General features: G+C 43.0%; 1 protein-coding gene across 5 annotated transcripts in view; it reads right to left on the bottom strand.

Annotated features, from left to right (window-relative positions):
• BTRC (beta-transducin repeat containing E3 ubiquitin protein ligase) overlaps window positions 1-18,038 on the bottom strand; it is a 410,877-nt gene that overhangs the window by 36,456 nt on the left and 356,383 nt on the right. For all 5 annotated transcript variants that reach the window (XM_063961896.1, XM_063961897.1, XM_063961895.1 and 2 more), the window contains 4 exons: window positions 16,688-16,784; window positions 16,093-16,230; window positions 11,445-11,563; window positions 753-1,002 (listed from right to left, as the gene is read on the bottom strand). In XM_063961896.1, the coding sequence (XP_063817966.1) occupies window positions 753-1,002; window positions 11,445-11,563; window positions 16,093-16,230; window positions 16,688-16,784 (604 nt within the window). The remainder of the gene's footprint in view (window positions 1-752; window positions 1,003-11,444; window positions 11,564-16,092; window positions 16,231-16,687; window positions 16,785-18,038) is intronic.

The raw sequence follows: 18,038 nt of genomic DNA on the forward strand, positions 1-18,038 counted from the left end.
CCGAATTATTCTCCAGACAGCGCTGCATAAAATGTATGCACTATATAAATAAACACCCATAAAATTGCAACAACCCCAACATATTTTTAATTTTTGCCACATTGGCATACTGGGAAAATCTATGTTGTCTGAATGTGCCAAGGCTAGGGGTAAAGACATGTTTTCACAGTTGCCTTTCTGTTAACAGTGGCTGTCACTAAACATGCATTTACCTTTTAAAACTTTTGTGCTTATTAAACCACGGAAGAGTCTGCAAAGTATCCAAAAGCTGTTAAGAGAGGGACCCACTTTTCTAACAGCACAATACAATCTAGCTGAGTGCCAGATTTTACTGCGCATGTGCAAGTCTCCAGGACCATGGCGTCCATACCACGTTCCCAGTGACTTCTCTATTGTGCATGCGCAGATCACTGGGAAAATGGCCATCGTGCCATATTCCCAGTGATTTTCTGCTGCTCTGAGGCGATGGCCAACGTGGAACTCCAGAGAGGTAAGTATAATTATGTGTGCAGGGAGTGCGGTGTGGCTGGCCTGTGTGCACCACATACCCTGTACTCATTACAGATATGCTAATGAAAGTATCCCCAAACTACAAAATGGAACCATAAACCAGAGTGTTAGTGAAGCAGTTGTACAGTCAGGTCTTCGGCACCATCTCTCAGCTGTGTAACCTTCCCCTCAGTTTGTGTGCAATACTTTTTTGGTATACAAAGTATTTTTGAAGATAAAAATAACAAGCGATAGGCCCCTACTTTTATAGTCCTGTCCCCAGAGGCGGAGACGATGTACTTGTCATCGAAGTCCACCACATTCACTGCTGCCCTATGGCCAACCAGGACCCTCCGTAGTGTGATGTCGGTAGCAGAAGCCATGTCCCACACGGCAATGGAGCGATCTTTGGAGCAGGTGACCATCATGCCATTGTTGAAGCGTAAATGTAGCACAGCCTCACAGTGGTGGATCAGTGTATTTAGCATCTCTCCCGAGTTCACCTCCCAGACCCTGCGATCACAAGAGACGGAAGATGATACAGAGAGCACGCCAAATGTCTCGGTGTGACTGCAGCTTTCAGACCTCTTACATATTTCATCTTCTGAAGTACAGTAGGAGACAGCACCGATGGAAGGTTTATCAAGTGAGGGCTGAACTAATCCACAGTGTAACTCTGGTACATAGAGCTGTATGAATGTTTGCTGTGCCACATCATAAAATGCGCCAGATAGAATTTATTATGGGAAAAGTATTTGAATCTGTGACACTTCTTAAAAGAAGAAGTCACGTGCATTTTTCATTTTATTGCTTTTGTGTCACTTATTTTAAATCTACTAAAAATGCACAATATTCCATCCAAGAACAAAGCAGATGATTTCTATGTGACCTAATGCGTACTACGATAACTAGTCATTTTTCATAACTCAGAATGTATTTCATCAAAACAAATGCTGATATATTATATAACGGATTTCCCATGATAAACCAGAGTAGAAAAAATACTATTTCTCCTTGTGCATTAAAGTGCAGGAGGCATAATGGTAACACTTGGTTGGTACAAGAAGAAACACCACTGTACTGTCTGCACACGGACCACTGTCTGCAGTTCAGCTGAAAGATAAATACCACAATCCGCGAAAAGGTCTTGTAGAAAAGTTACTACAAAGCAAATTATTATCGGTTCCAAAGATCTCTCAGAGGATCGAACTCTATCATAAAGTTCTATACGTGTGACTAAAATAGGATTTTAATACCTACCGGTAAATCCTTTTCTCTTAGTCCGTAGAGGATGCTGGGGATGCTTCAAGAACCATGGGGTATAGACGGGATCTGCAGGAGACATGGGCACTTTAAGACTTTAAAAGGGATGTGAATTGGCTCCTCCCTCTATGCCCCTCCTCCAGACTCCAGTTATAGGAACTGTGCCCAGGGAGACTGATATTTAGAGGAAAAGGATTTATTTAATTTTTAAACTAAGGTGAGATACATACCAGCTCACACCTCAAACACGCCGTACAACATGGCATTCAACAACAACGCATGCAACGGCATGAATAACATCAGCCACAGACTGACTGAACTCAACACAACATGTGTGTAACCATAACCCATAACTGCAGATACAGCCCGCACTGGGACGGGCGCCCAGTATCCTCTACGGACTAAGAGAAAAGGATTTACCGGTAGGTATTAAAATCCTATTTTCTCATACGTCCTAGAGGATGCTGGGGATGCTTCAAGAAACATGGGGTTTATACCAAAGCTCTAGAACAGGCGGGAGAGTGCGGATGACTCTGCAGCACCGATTGACCAAACAAGTGGTCCTCCTCAGCCAGGGTATCAAACTTGTAAAACTTCGCAAAGGTGTTTGATCCCGACCAAGTAGCAGCCCGGCAAGCTGTAATGCCGAGACCCCTCAGGCAGCCGCCCAGGATGAGCCCACCTTTCTGGTAGAATGGGCTTTTACTGATTTCGGTAACGGCAATCCTGCCGTAGAATGAGCCTGCTGAATCGTATTACAGATCCAGCGCACAATAGTCTGCTTGGAAGCAGGAGCCCCAATCTTGTTGGAAGCCCACAGGACAAACAGAGCCTCTGTTTTCCTAATCTGCGCCTTTCTGGCGACATAGATTTTCAAAGCTCTGACCACATCGAGAGACTTCGATTCCGCCAAGGCAACAGTAGCCACTGGCACCACAATAGGCTGGTTTACGTGACATGATGAAACCACTTTTGGTAGAAATTGCTGACGAGTTCTCACCTCCGCTCTATCAGCATGGAAGATTAAATAGGGGCTTTTGTGAGACAAAGCCGCCAACTCAGATACCCGCCTTGCGGATGGCAAGGCCAACAACATGACTACTTTCCAAGTAAGGACTTTTAACTCAACCTTTCGTAAAGGTTCAAACCAATGAGATTGCAGGAACTGCAATACCACATTAAGATCCCACGGTGCCACAGGGGGCACAAATGGAGGGTGGATGTGTAGCACGCCTTTCACGAAGGTCTGAACTTCTGGAAGGGAGGCCAATTCTTTCTGAAAGAAGATTGATAAGGCCGAAATTTGTACTTTAACAGAGCCTAACTTTAGGACCGCATCCACACCTGCTTGCAAAAAAAATGGAGCAAACGCCCCAGCTGAAATTCTTCCGTAGGAGCCTTCTTGGATTCACACCAAGACATAGATTTCCTCCAAATACGGTGGTAATGCTTTGCAGTTACTTCTTTTCTAGCCTGAAGAAGTGTGGTAATGACTTCACTAGGAATACCCTCCCAGGCTAGGATTTGGCATTCAACCGCCATGCCGTCAAACGCAGCCGCGGTAAGTCTTGATACACGCACGGTCCTTGTTGTAACAGGTCCTCCCGTAGAGGAAGAGGCCAGGGATCTTCTATGAGCAACTCCTGAAGATCTGGATACCAGGCCCTCTTTGGCCAATCTGGAACAATGAGTATCGCCTGAACCCTTGTTCTTCTTATAATCTTTATCACCTTTGGAATGAGTGGAAGTGGAGGGAACACATAGACCGACGGAAACACCCACGGTGTCACTAGGGCATCCTCCGCTATTGCTTGAGGGTCCCTCGACCTGGAACAATATCTCTGAAGTTTCTTGTTGAGGCCATCATGTCTATTTGAGGAATTCCCCAACGACTTGTCACTTCTGCAAAGACCTCTTGATGAAGACCCTACTCTCCTGGATGGAGATCGTGTCTGCTGAGGAAGTCTGCATCCCAGTTGTCTACTCCAGGAATGAAGACTGCTGACAGAGCGCTTGCATGTCTCTCCGCCCAGCGAAGAACTTTCGTGGCTTCGGCCATTGCCGCTCTGCTCTTTGTTCCGCCCTGGCGGTTTAAGTACGCCACTGCTGTTGACTGAATCAAGACGGGCAAACCGCGAAGATGTTCCGCTTGCAGAATGCAGTTGTAAATGGCCATTAATTCCAGAATGTTTACGTGCAGACAAGCTTCCTGGCTTGACCATTTTCCTTGAAAATTTCTCCCCTGTGTGACTGCTCCCCAGCCTCGGAGACTTGCATCTGTGGTCACCAGGATCCAATCCTGAATCCTGAACCTGCGTCCCTCCAGAAGGTGAGAACTGTGCAGCCACCACAGGAGGGAGATCCTGGTCCTGGAAGATAAGATTATTTTCCGGTGCATGGTCAGGTGAGACCCTGACCACTTGTCCAACAGGTCCCACTGAAAACCCTGGCATGGAACCTGCCATACTGAATGGCCTCCTAGGCCACCACCATCTTCCCCAGTAACCGAGTGCATTGAAGAATCGACACTCTTGCCGGTTTCAGAATCTGTTTTACCATGTTCTGTATTTCCAGAGCCTTTTCCACTGGAAGAAAAACTCTCTGTAATTCTGTATCCAGAATCATACCCAGGAACGACAGCCGTGTCGTCGGAACCAACTGTGATTTTGGCAAGTTTAGGAGCCAACCATGATGTTGCAGAATAGTCAGTGAGAACGCAACGTTTTTCAGCAATTGCTCATTGGATCTCGCCTTTATGAGAAGATCGTCCAAGTACGGGATATTTGTGATTCCCTGCTTGCGCAGGAGAACCATCATTTCCGCCATAACCTTGGTGAAAATCCTCAGAGCCGTGGACAGACCAAACGGCAACGTCTGAAATTGGTAATGACAATCCTGAACAGCAAACCTCAGGTAAGCCTGATGTGGAGGATATATGGGGACGTGTAAGTATGCATCCTTATGTCGACGGACACCATAAAATCCCCCTACTCCAGACTGGAGATCACTGCTTGGAGAGATTCCATCTTGAATTTTTTTAGAAAGAAATTGAGGGATTTGAGGTTCAGGATCGGTCTGACTGAGCCGTCTGGCTTCGGGACCACGAACAGACTCGAATAAAAGCCCTCCCCCTGTTGTGACGGGGGGTACAGTGACAACGACTTGATTTTGACACAGCTTTAGTATTGCAGCGCATACTACCTCCCTTTCTGGAAGAGAAGCTGTCAAGGCTCCCAATAGCAACCCTAAATGGCTGTCTAGCTGAACTACAGGAGTGGATGAGCGCCAGTTGGCTGCGACTGAACCCGGATAAAACAGAGGTCCTTATGATACGACCGCAACATCAAAGGACAAGACTGCAGCATAGCCAACCAACTGGACTTGCACTCGGGGATTCAGAATTACAGACCAGTGATCATGTGCAGAATCTTGGCGTTGTCCTGGATGGTGGCTTGACACTTAAACATCAGATATCAGCCACAATCAAATCCTCATTCTTTCACCTGAGGAACATAGCCAGAATCAAGCACTTAATTCCCTCAGGTGATATGCCAAAAGTCATACATGCATTTGTATCATCTCGTTTAGACTACTGTAATGCCCTCTACCTTGGTCTACCAGCAAAAGAATTGCAACGCTTACAGCTGGTGCAAAACACAGCTGCCAGGCTATTAACCAACCAGCCCCGTTCTAGCCACATAACACCCATCCTCTACTCCCTTCACTGGCTGCCTGTAAGATGGCGAATCATCTTCAAGATTGGCTTACTGAGTTTCAAAGCATTACATGACCAAGGCCCAAGGTACCTGAAACAGCTTCTGACCCAATACTGCCCCACTCGATTACTGCGATCTGTAGATGAAGGACTTTTAGCAGTACCTAGAACCTACCGTAATTCATCTGGGGGTCGAGCTTTTAGTCATGCGGCTCCGACTCTATGGAACTCACTTCCCCGCACAGTGCGAGGCCCCAACTATAGAATCCTTCAAAAGTAGACTCAAGACTTTTCTGTTTACTCAAGCATTTCCATAATGTCCCTTTTAGTATCTTCATGCTTCTGTATTTTATGAAATTGTACTTTATTATTTTCTGTACTATTTTATGCTATGTATCTGTTAAGCGCCTTGAGTCCTATTGGAGAAAGAGCGCTATATAAATAAAATTATTATTATTATTATTATTATAAGGCCGATTTCAAAAATCGGTGAGGGGGCACGTCTTGAAACTCTAATTTGTACCCTTAGGTTACTATTTCTAATATCCAAGGATCCAGGGCCGAGTGAACCCAAACCTGACTGAAGAGTTTGAGACGTGCCCCCACCGGTGCGGACTCCCGCAGAGGAGCCCCAGCGTCATGCGGTGGATTTGGTAGAAGCTGGAGAGGACTTCTGTTCTTGGGAACTTGCCACAGCCTGTGACCTTTTTCCCTTTCCTCTTCCTCTCGCAGCAAGGAAGGAGGACCCTCGTCCTTGTTTGAATTTATTGGGCCGAAAGGACTGCATCTGATAGTGGGGCGTTTTCTTTTGTTGTGCAGGAACATAAGGTAACAATGACGACTTACCCGCGGTAGCCGTAGATACCAGGTCAGTCAGGCAGTCACCAAACAAAACACTACCGTTAAACGGTAGAGACTCCATAGTCTTCTTAGAGTCAGCATCAGCATTCCATTGATGAATCCACAATGCCCTCCTAGCAGAGACCGCCATGGCATTGGCCCTTGATCTCAAAAGGCCAATATCCCTTGCAGCTTCTTTTAAATATGCTGCAGCGTCCCTGATATGACCCAGAGTCAAAAGCACGCTATCCCTGTCCAGGGTATCTATCTCAGATGACATAAATGGATTTTAGTGTATTTTCCTGCTTACGATCCGCAGGATCCTTTAGGGCTGCCGTGTCAGGAGGGGGATGACTCCCACTTTTCCCTGTCCCCAGAGGGGAATGGATATGGCACTGGAATTCTTTTGGGAACCTGTACCTTCTTGTCAGGATTTTCCCAAGCCTTTTCAAAAAGAGCGTTCAGTTCATGAGAGGGAGGAAACGTTACCTCAGGTTTCTTTCGTTTAAACATACAGACCCTTGTATCAGGAACAGCAGGGTCCTCGTGATATGTAATACGTCTTTTATCGCCACAATCATGTACTGAATGCTCTTAGCCAGTTTAGGATCACTATAGTCGACACTGGAATCAGAGTCCGTGTCGGTATCTGTATCTGCTATCTGGGTAAATGCACGTTTCTGTGACCCCGAAGGGGTCTGAGCTTGCGACAATGCATCCTCCATGGATTTCCTCCATGTCCGGTTCTTAGACTCAGATTTATCTAATTTCTTAGTCAACTGAGCCACATTTGCATTCAAAACACTCAACATATTTACCCAATCAGCCGTCGGCGGTGCCGACGCGGTCAATTCCACAGCCTTTTCTGTCCCCACTCCAGCCTCCTCCTGGGAAGAGCACTTAGCCTCAGACATGTCGACACATGCGTACCGACACCCACAACCACACTGGGGCTATAGGAGACAGACCCACAGCAAAGCCTGTTAGAGAAACACAGAGGGAGTTCTGCCAGCTCACAACCCAGTGCCTATCCCGGTTCTGAAGCGAGTAATATACTGCACAGACCTGTTAGTGCTTTTAAATTCCATAAAATAGCACCAAATCACTTGTGTCCCCCCCCCCGTTTTGCACCCTGTTACTTGTACAGTAGTGTGGGAGGCCAGGCTCAGCGTCTCTGCAGCTGTGAAGAGAAAATGGCGCTGGGCAGAACTGTGAGGGCTAAGCCACGGCCCCTTAATGGCGCACTTCAGTCCCGCTTACTTTTACATATTTATACTAGCGGGGGTCTGTATTTAGTGCCCAGGCACTGTATACACTTGTGCCAGTCGCTATTTGAGGTTTTATGCTGCCCAGGGCACCCCCCCCCCCTGCGCCCTGCAGTGCCGTTTTGTATGTGGGAGCTTGGCGCGCAGCGCGGTACCTCAAAAGCCGTCACTGAAATCTTCTACCGTCACTGAAGTCTTCTGATCTTCTTCTACTCACCCGGCTTCTGACTTCTGGCTCTGCAAGGGGGTTGACGGCGCGGCTCCGGGAACGAGCTTCTAGGCGTACCTAGCGATCAGACCCTCTGGAGCTAATGGTGTCCAGTAGCCTAAGACGCAGAGCCTTGAAACTCACAGAAGTAGGTCTGCTTCTCTCCCCTCAGTCCCACGATGCAGGGAGCCTGGTGCCAACAGGCCTCCCTGAAAATAATAAACCTAACAAAAAGTATTTTTTCTGAGAAACTCTGGAGAGCTGCTCAGTGTGCATCCAGTCTCACTGGGCACAGAAACTAACTGGAGCCTGCGGATCCCGTCTATACCCCATGGTTCTTGAAGCATCCCCAGCATCCTCTAGGACGTATGAGAAATAGAAATTATATAATCTTCGGACTTGTTCACGGAGCTCACTGGAAGACACTCCAGTGATCTCAACGTGTTCAGTTTGCAGTAAACGCAAAATAATTGAGCAGGCAACATCCGAAACTTGATGTCACTCTACTAACAGAACGCTGTCAACCGCAGGTACTGGACAAAAGGTGAATGGTCGTAGCGACATTGGAAACACTGACTTTGAATGTCAGTACAATTTACAAGTGTGCCTTTTTATTACTGTAGTGCCAAATTGTGGTACAATGTGAGTGGCTGTTCCCTGCATTTGCGATGCAACTAAGACTCGGACCGGCAAAGTCAGGCCTCACGCCACATGATGAACAGACAACCAATAAGTGAGGACACATCTGTACATGTATTACACCGTACTTTGAAACCTGTGAATACAAAGCCTAACCTGTACTCCATTTACTAGGGGACTGTAGATGAGTGTTTGAAAGAATACCCAAAGTGCACCAAACAAAAGTTTTAGGAGATAAATAAAATTCCAGTGCACAATGTTCTAGTATTCACCTGTAACTTATATATGGTAACATTTGAAGGTAGAATAAATGTCAACCACAAATAAATAAAAACAATTTATCTTTTCCTCGTGGCCTTTCGTGAACTGCAAAATGAGACGGACAATTCCAAAACATCTAGCCTTTTGCGCCTTAAGAAACATTACAATGAAACAAATAAGCAGTGGCACAAACCGGACGCTTCAAATAAATCAATTGAAACGAGGACCAGTCAACCTTGAAAGAGTTTTTTCCTTTATGTAGTAAAAGATATCATGGCAAAAGGTTCATTAGAAAAACTGTATTGTTCAATAAGACCTGAATGATAACACTGCATACGATTTAAAAGCATGCTTGCAGACAGGACGGAGAGATGCTTAGGCAAATGGCGAGACTACAAAACAGCATATTTTCTGTTCAGAGCTGTCTAATATGTATGTGCTACATAAGTAACTGAGGGGAGAGAAGAAACGGTTTTGGTCTGTGTTTTATGCTATGGTTATACAGAGGGAGCACTAGAAATTGACTATTTTTTAAAGCATTTAACATACAGTATGATAGATAAGGATGTCTGTTGTGTACTGCATAACTCACGACAGAATATGAGAATACTCCAGGCTCTGTGACAGAAATATATATTTGATAAATAAATAAAATGATATAAGATCTAATTTTCTTTACATTTTAAATTCAAAGTGCTTGGGTAGGAGAATCGCTGTTTCAGCGCTACTCCTGACGTTAGATGTATGTACTTTACATGGGATGGTCAGGGGCTTGCAGTTTGAAGGCTGCACACTACCTACAACAGTGGTTCTCAACTCCAATCTTCAAGTACCTCCAGGAGGTCATATTTTAGGGTTCTTTAATCATGCACAGATGAGTTGATGTATTTTGCTGGGTCAGTAATTATCACATATTCACAAATCGAAATCCTGAAAACATGACCTGTTGGAGGAACTTGGGGACTGGAGTTGAGAGCTAAACCATGCACCCTTAACAAAGCCAAGAGGAGGAGCATTGACAGCTAACATTAACCCATTTTCCATAAGACAGGCATGGTGTCCGTAGGAATAAATGAGCAGTCATTAAATATTGGAATCCAGAAGGCCTAGAACAGTTTTCAGTAACATTATAAACAAAACACAGGACAAACAGTAAAAATACATAATGGTTGAATTGGAAAATGTTAATATTTGGGTGCAGGAACCCTTTGGAGGGGATGGGAATTCAATTAGCTGCGGTAATTTACCGCAGGCTCGAAAAGAATGCGCATTAAATACCCTTTTTTCGGGTGCCATGGCCATGTTAACCCATAGGTCCAGGAACTTCTCCCAGTTTCTACAGGCCAGTGCCTGTAAACATGGTAATTTACCGGGAAGAAAAAGGAGCTCTAAAAGAGCCCTGGGTCTAAAAAAATCCCAAAACTACCCCAGCTAACTGAACTCCCCCCTTTCAGTGCAAATTAATATGACCCTCTAATTTTTCAAGATTACTTTCCCTTTAAAATATCTGTAAGACAACTACAGAAAAAAGACTTGCCTTTATACGTTTATTGTAGCCATTAACATTAAAAGTCTCACGCTGCATCTTCAGCAAACCAACAGCTACAAACTACAGGGAGACTACAGAGCCTCTTCCACATTACTGCTTTTTATTACAAGGGCTCTCATCTCCTTAAACTGATTGTAAAAGGCTAAGGAGAGAAACGTAAAAGACTAATTACTGAAAAGGCCCCACGCTGCCCAAGCGAAGGACAGACATCACTGCAAACACAAATCAATGATTCCAAGCCGAATGTTCAGATTCCATAAGAGAATCCTCCGGAACAAACGGACTTCAAATTAACCGTTCGTTGGTGACCAAACAAAAAACAATCCCGTGGCTTAGCATCAGCTCTGCCTATGTAAGGGCAGCTTGAGAAAGAACATATAATGCGGAACTATCCTTTCACTCAGGGATAATTACTTAGCTTGTTTCTTCCAGTCATAAGGATTATTCATTTACGGTCAATTATTAATCACTTCATTTCTTGAGACTTAATCTAATACCAACGTCAATTCCTCTATTCTATTCTGCACCTTTAATTCAAATAAGCTAAATGTGGATTTGCGGCACTCCGTAGGGCTCTGTTTTTTATCTAAACAGAAACGGAGGCACCCCAAGGGCACGAAGACCAATCAACTTCCCCGCCATACTAACACCAGATGCACAATAAAACCAAACATGCTGCAATGAGATGCATCTTCAGACTTCAGAATACCTATTAAACTCTACTTTTTACTTATCAACAGTTTTTTACTTTTTAACAATCCTGCAGTGGAATGCCAGCCCAGGGTAGCGCGCAACAATCTATTTATATGTCAAGACTCCACTAAGAACATTCGAATCTGGTGATCTTTCGAATGTTAGCAGATAAATTACAGAGACTTGATAAAGCTACAAAAGCAGACTAAGGAGTAAATGTAATAGATGTGAGAAGCCAGAGGTGCAGGCGTTTGTGCAAGAATGTCTATTTTTAAAGCGGCAATAATTAACAAGGCAAATCCAGGTTGGTTTTACTTTGCAAATTATTGCTGCTTTAAAGATACAGGCAGACTCGCACAAACTCCAGCACCCGATTACATTTACGCCTATAGCTGCAATGCTTACATATGGGTTACTGCATCGCAAGCACATTATTTATAGCACAACCTGGATAGGGAGAGAATGGTTGTTGTTTCTTGTATTCGCTTATGCAGCGATGAACACTCAGTAATAGCTAGATACCTGACTGTGGAGTCCGAGGAGCCAGTAATGATTACTCGCTCATCATACTGTAGGCATAGAACGGACCCAGTGTGACCTGTCAGTACTCGTTTACACTCCAATGTATTTTTATCCCAGATCTAAAATGGGAGAAAAGGGTAAATATTGAGAGAATACAACACCACAATAACACAACTAGATGCAATGTAAACAATTTTCCGAGCTGCTCCTAAACCCCCACTTTTATATCACTAGCCTTTCATTTACGAGCATTGTAATCATTTCGTTTTGGGGAAATTTTTGGAAGTATTTGTTGACAGACTGACTTTATACTCACCGTAAAAAAACAAAACAAAAAACAGAAAAAGTACTGTATAGACAATAAAACTATCAAGGTATTCTTAAAGGGTCTTCTATAATAATAACAAAAATCAGTGTCCCAGTCCAATACAATTCCCTTAGTATAGTAACAATAGGTTCTAGAATAGGATCATGGCTATGAATTTCTGTAATTTGTTCTAGAGCAGTTGCTCACATATGGTGCCTGATTCAGAGGTGGATGCAATCTTTGATATTTTCACAGATGTGCCACAATGGTCTTGTGACAGCGGAGGTAAGAGGGGAGTGGCTAATAAAACACAGGTGAGTCACGACCGTTTTGGGGGCATGTTGCATCCTGCAGCTGCAAATTTGGACTAAGTATCACTGGCCCAGACGTCTTAATTGCGATGGAAATGGAAAGGTCCGATGGTGAGACTAATTTTCGTTCATGCTGTATCTTTGTATGTAAGTGGCGGATCTGAGAATCCATCAGTGGGATGTCTGTAAAATGGACAGCGCCTGTAATATTTGTATATCTTCTCAGATCCGTTGCCTATGAAGACTCAGCAGCATCGTGATTAACCTACACCTGTGAATCAGGTCCACTTTGAGCTGGGCTTCCAGAATGAAGCCTGGCTTCTTCAGATGGAAGAGAGTCCAACAGGAAAAAGCACAGAAAACAAGATGTTAAAAACAAAGATATATGAAACTAGATGCATATACATTGTTTATATATCTACAGTATTTTACATAAGGACCTAATTTGCTTTTAAAGGACGTTCACGGATTAAACATACAGCTAGATCCTAAGTAGAACTTCACACGAACGCAACTTTGGCAGCCTGTTGCTAACCGAAAGCAAACAGTACGCTAATGTACCTAAACATCCGTATTCAGAGTGGTAGGCATCTTTGGAAACGCACTGCTCCGGTCACAAGAGCAGCCATCATCACCGGCACTTACACTTTTCCCATACTACGTGCCCTTTATGGTAGATTTATAGACTATTTGTTTTTCATTTGGGATGGGGATTTATTGTCAGCACAGGAATTTGTAGGCAGTTTGAATAATAATCAATTTGGATTGTGTTTTACTTCCAATATTCAAAACACGTGTATTAATATCCTGGATATTGCGCGGTGCGTCAAACAAGGCCAATTAACCACACAAACATTTATAAAACCGGTTGATCAAAACCGTTATTTGAATTTTATCAGTTCACACAAAGATTCTTGGAAAATAAACATCCCAAAGGGACAATTCACAAGAATAAAGAGAAATTGTGGTACAGATAGTAGCTTTAAAGAACAGGTGGAGAAAATCTACCAGCCCTTTTTAGAACAAGGTTATCCAGAAATTATCTTGCAAAAAGCTCTGGAAGAGGTCAATCAATTAGATAGAGAGAGGTTATTACAGACAACCAAAACATCTAGGAACAAACGTAATACAGACAAGTCTGCTTTTTTTACTACATAGTATAATAACTGTGCTCATAAAATTAGGTCCATCATTAAGAAGAACTCATCCTTGCTCAAACTAGATGGTGTACTGCGTGAAAATGTGGACTTGGGAGGTACAGTTATCTTTAGGAAATCTACTAACCTACAATCGCTATTAGTAAAGAGCCATTACCAACAAGAAAAGGTTCCCAACAAAACTTGGATTCCAGAGAGACCAAAAGGCTTTCATGCATGTGGTAAACCTACATGTGCCACATGTATACATGCCTTAAGAAAAGCCACAGATTTCACTTCTAACACTAGTGGGAAAGTGTTTCCAATTAAAGATTTTATGAATTGCAGGTCCACATATATAATTTATGTAATTCAATGCGGCCATGGGAAACAGTATGTTGGGAGGACAACACGCACGTTACACATTAGTTTTATGGAACACTGGCGTAATATAAATAAAGGCATTAAGACACATCCCCGCTCAAGCCATGTATCCCAATGTATAAAATCGGATTCTTTATGTAGAATTAATGTTAGAGCGATTGAGTCAATTAAATTTACGAAAAGGGGGGGGGGGTGATAGATTCAATATGCTTTGTAGAAGGGAGGCATATTGGATCTACAGACTTGAATCCCTAGTTCCTTATGGGCTTAATGACACTATCAAGTTGAAAAACATTTAATGCTTATAAATGTCTATCTGGGCCTGTGAAAGGAAAAAGGGAGGGGATATTTTATTTTTGTGTGTTTATATTTTATGATATATATACCTATGTATATGTTCTCTATGCGTTTGTGCATATGTGCCATATTCTATTCTTCTCTGTACCAATTAGGATAGTTCTTTTTGTGTATATATCTTATGATATAAATACCTATGTATATGATCTTTATGTTTTCGTGCATATAGGCCATAGTCCATTATTTTCTATACTTACCTTGTAGATTGGATTTAAATTGTAAAAGGAATCCACAATACGCTGAAACTTAATAGAAGGAAAAAATGACCTCTATATAATAATGGTTTATTTAATAATTTATAATTGTATATAATTGTTTATTTATTTATTTTTTTGTCTATTTGGTGCTGTGGAATGGATAGGTGACCATTTCTTCTCTGCCAACTGTAGAAAATTGATATTATATACACGTAAATGCTAACATTGTGTTAATATAGTAAAACTATGCTTTGTGCTATATATGTTGCACTAAGCAATTTTTATTTGCAACATTGTAACTTTAAGGAAATGCCTCTTCACATGGATTGGAGGCTTGTAATATACATCAAGTACACCTGTGCACGGGCGCACAATGCGTTTAAACACACTCCTGTGTGCAGATCAGCTCTATCACGTTCTGAGGAAGCTGTCGACTTGACCGTAAGGCGGGGAAACGCGTTAACCACTTGTATAATACCAGCCGGCTTTTATTGATTCCCCCACACTAAGGAGCAGAACGGGACAATTGCACCTTGTACCTGTTACGGTACTTGTAGTGGGAGCGGTGCTTCCGGCACAGACGGCCAGCGTGCAGCCCGACACTAAGAGCAGGAGAGTGCTCACCGTCCTACTTGTTCTACACCTGAGACGGTGTCTCAAGGCGGGAGCAACGCTCCTTAACACAGACCGCCAGTGAGTAGCCCGGGACTGTGGAGAGGAGAGTGTTCTTTACTCTGTATGCCTGCTGTGATGCGCTGAACAGTAGCGGAACGCTAATGAAAATCATCGGTGATTCACTGCAACTTTAATACAAATTATAGCAAGGCACTCCTTACTGTTCCTCTGGATATGTCCGCATCTAAAGGATTAACTACCAGCGGCCTGGAGCACTTTTTATATTTCTAAAACTGTGCTCGGGCATTAAGGATTCCATCTAGGGTGACACCAACCTTCTGCTTTTGGACATTCTAAGTTCCAAAAGTAACACTTATATTTTAGATTCATTGTGAATTCCCTGATGTGCTTTTTAAATGGGGTTAATTCTATTTACCGGCCGGTAATCTATTTTATCATAAAAATATTGATTGTTTCTATATTCATGTACTATGCTTTGTAATCATTAAATCCAATAGTATTGTGGAGAATTTTTGTTTCTTGTTCTACGTTAAGTGGGAAGAGTATACCCACTAAAGAAGCAGCAGGTATTTAAATTATCAGCTGGCGCTGGGTAATTTATATATATATATTTATTCCAGAATGAAGCCTGGCTTCTTCAGAAGGAAGAGAGTCCAACAGGAAAAAGCACAGAAAACAAGATGTTAAAAACAAAGATATATGAAACTAGATGCATATACATCGTTTATATATGTACAGTATTTTACATAGGGACCTAATTTGCTTTTAAGGACGTTCACGGATGAAACATACAGCTAGATCCTAAGTAGAACTTCACGCGAATGCAACTTTGGTAGCCTGTTGCTAACCGAAAGCATACAGTACGCTAATGTACCTAAACATCCGTATTCAGAGTGGTAGGCATCTTTGCAAACGCACTGCTCCGGTCACAAGAGCAGCCATCATCACCGGCACTTACACTTTTCCCATACTACGTGCAGGAGATCCGTCTGAGCATGGCGTCCACTGAAAATATGTATGGCTCAGAATATGAAGAGTCTCCGGCAGCACACCCACAGATGAGATCACCTGCATGCGTTCGCACTGTTGCTGCCCCATTAACACCCAGAAGCGCCCATTCAGCATGTGCAGGGAAATTACTGAATTGCATATCGCTTATGCGACTGTTTGCAAAGATGCGTATGCAGCCAAGAACACATGTGCAATATGCACAAATGACTGCCCCTTTAAACCATCAGGCAAACTCATCGGTAACATGCTTGCATTGCTCCAGCTAGTACATTTACCCCCAAACCTCTGAACATTTCCAGCAAAATTCACCTTGATGGTATTATCTCTGAGGCCGCTCACTATCTTCTGGTCGTCATACTGTAAACAGTAGACTCCTTTGCTTGTTTCGCTCCGACAATGAATCTTTTGTAAGCTGTGCCGCCCACAGCGCCAGTTGGACTCTATCGTCTGGGATAGGCGGAAGAAGACAGATAGCAAAATTAAAAAAAGATTATCAAAATAACCAAAGAGAACATATTGTGAGAACATCCTAAGGGAACATTTAAACAAAGTAGCTAAAACGTAACAAAATCTTCGACATCTACTTATATTTTCAATGGAAACTTGCACATCTACTTGTTAATTATTTGGTAATTATTGATTAATAACTTTGTTAATTAGATTTATATTGTTTTGGAAGGTTAGTCTTGCACGTTAACAAACAATGTAATTGTTATGGCATTCCTGTTACCTTATAAGTTTCAATCAACTCATTTCCTTGTATGAGCAATCCTGATATTCCATGGCATCAGTTAATAACTTTGCTTTTTGGGGGGCGAGAAATCAACTAAGAGCTGGGATGAATGAAGGTCTTCTGAGTAACTGTTCTTTAACTGCAACATAGCATTGTGTTAGCCGTGCTTACCTCGATGTCTTGGATAATTTTGGGATAAAGTGTTCTGTAGAAGGAATTGGGTGGTGTCTTTCCATCCGGTGGCTTGTTTTTAAACAGATACTGACCCCTAAAATGGCAAAAGAAATCAGGAATCACATTCATGCTGTGTGTACATGTAATGGGAACGTTGAATGTAAATTAACGTTTCTCCCCCCCCCCCCCCACCCCCCATCAGCACCTCCTTGCCACTTAGGAGGATGTTTTGCAGAGGATGCTGAGCTTCCACTGCAAACAAGGTGACTCAGCCGACATACTTAGCAGGTGCCAAACTCTACTGAGCTCCCAATGTAAAGAAAAGCGTCTCCGTTTGGCGATGCAGAAAACAACAAAACCCGGCTTTAATCCATCATGTTAATGAACAACTAAGTCTGCCCAGGGGGCCCTTTTCCTTTACAGACCTTGGCACTTTCTGAATATCCATCTTACCAGTAAAATGACTGCAGGAGAGATATACTGTAGCTGCTGCAAAATATAACTGCAATTGTCAGAACAAAGTTTCTGTAAGAAGTTTGAGTGGATTTCCCCAAACATGAGATCAGAAATCAGGGCTCACAAAGGTCACAGGTGCAAACCCCTCTTATAGGACTATCCAAATCTTCCAATAAATAATGAGGAGATATAACAAATTTAGACTCTGTTATCCATTAAAAGACTGGAAGATGATGTATTGCGAGACTATGCAACTGTTTTACTCCTTTACTGTGGGCCTGATTCAGAGATGTATGATAATGCCGCCGCAGCTGGGAACGTGTATGCAGCAAGTGTGTGAGGATATGCAAACGCCCCAGGCACCTGGATTTGTACCGAGACGCCCAATGGCAGCCCTGCCAGTTCCAGCAACTCAGTACACAGACACAGCATCAGTTGTAGATCAGTAACTTTCTGAGCACACAAACCTATAGCTTGGGTCACAAGTAGGAGTGGAGGTGCGGCCCGGTCCAGAGATTATCAAAACTATGAGGCAAATGTATCAACTGGCGACAACCCCTTTTTTCACCCTTAAAAAAAGTTATTACTGCTTCTCCAGAATGTACTAAAGGCAGTCTGTAGAAAATCAGATTTCTCCATATGCATCTTTGGTTTCCGTTTAATAATGATGCTGCCATAAGTGATGAGAAGCTGAGCTTTTCATTGCTTGTCTTATGACACACAGCACCACCTGAGGATGGAGCTATGGTCCCACCACTGCCTCTGGACGTCCTTGCGATTGTATGGTTCATTCTAAATGTTCTCGTTTTTATCCAACAATCTTGTGCAAGAACAATATGGCCGCCCAGGAGCACTAGTCTGATGTGATAGAGACGGGACAGATATCGCCAGA

This window comes from Pseudophryne corroboree, chromosome 3, assembly GCF_028390025.1.
Source record: "Pseudophryne corroboree isolate aPseCor3 chromosome 3, aPseCor3.hap2, whole genome shotgun sequence".
Lineage (NCBI taxonomy): Eukaryota > Metazoa > Chordata > Amphibia > Anura > Myobatrachidae > Pseudophryne > Pseudophryne corroboree.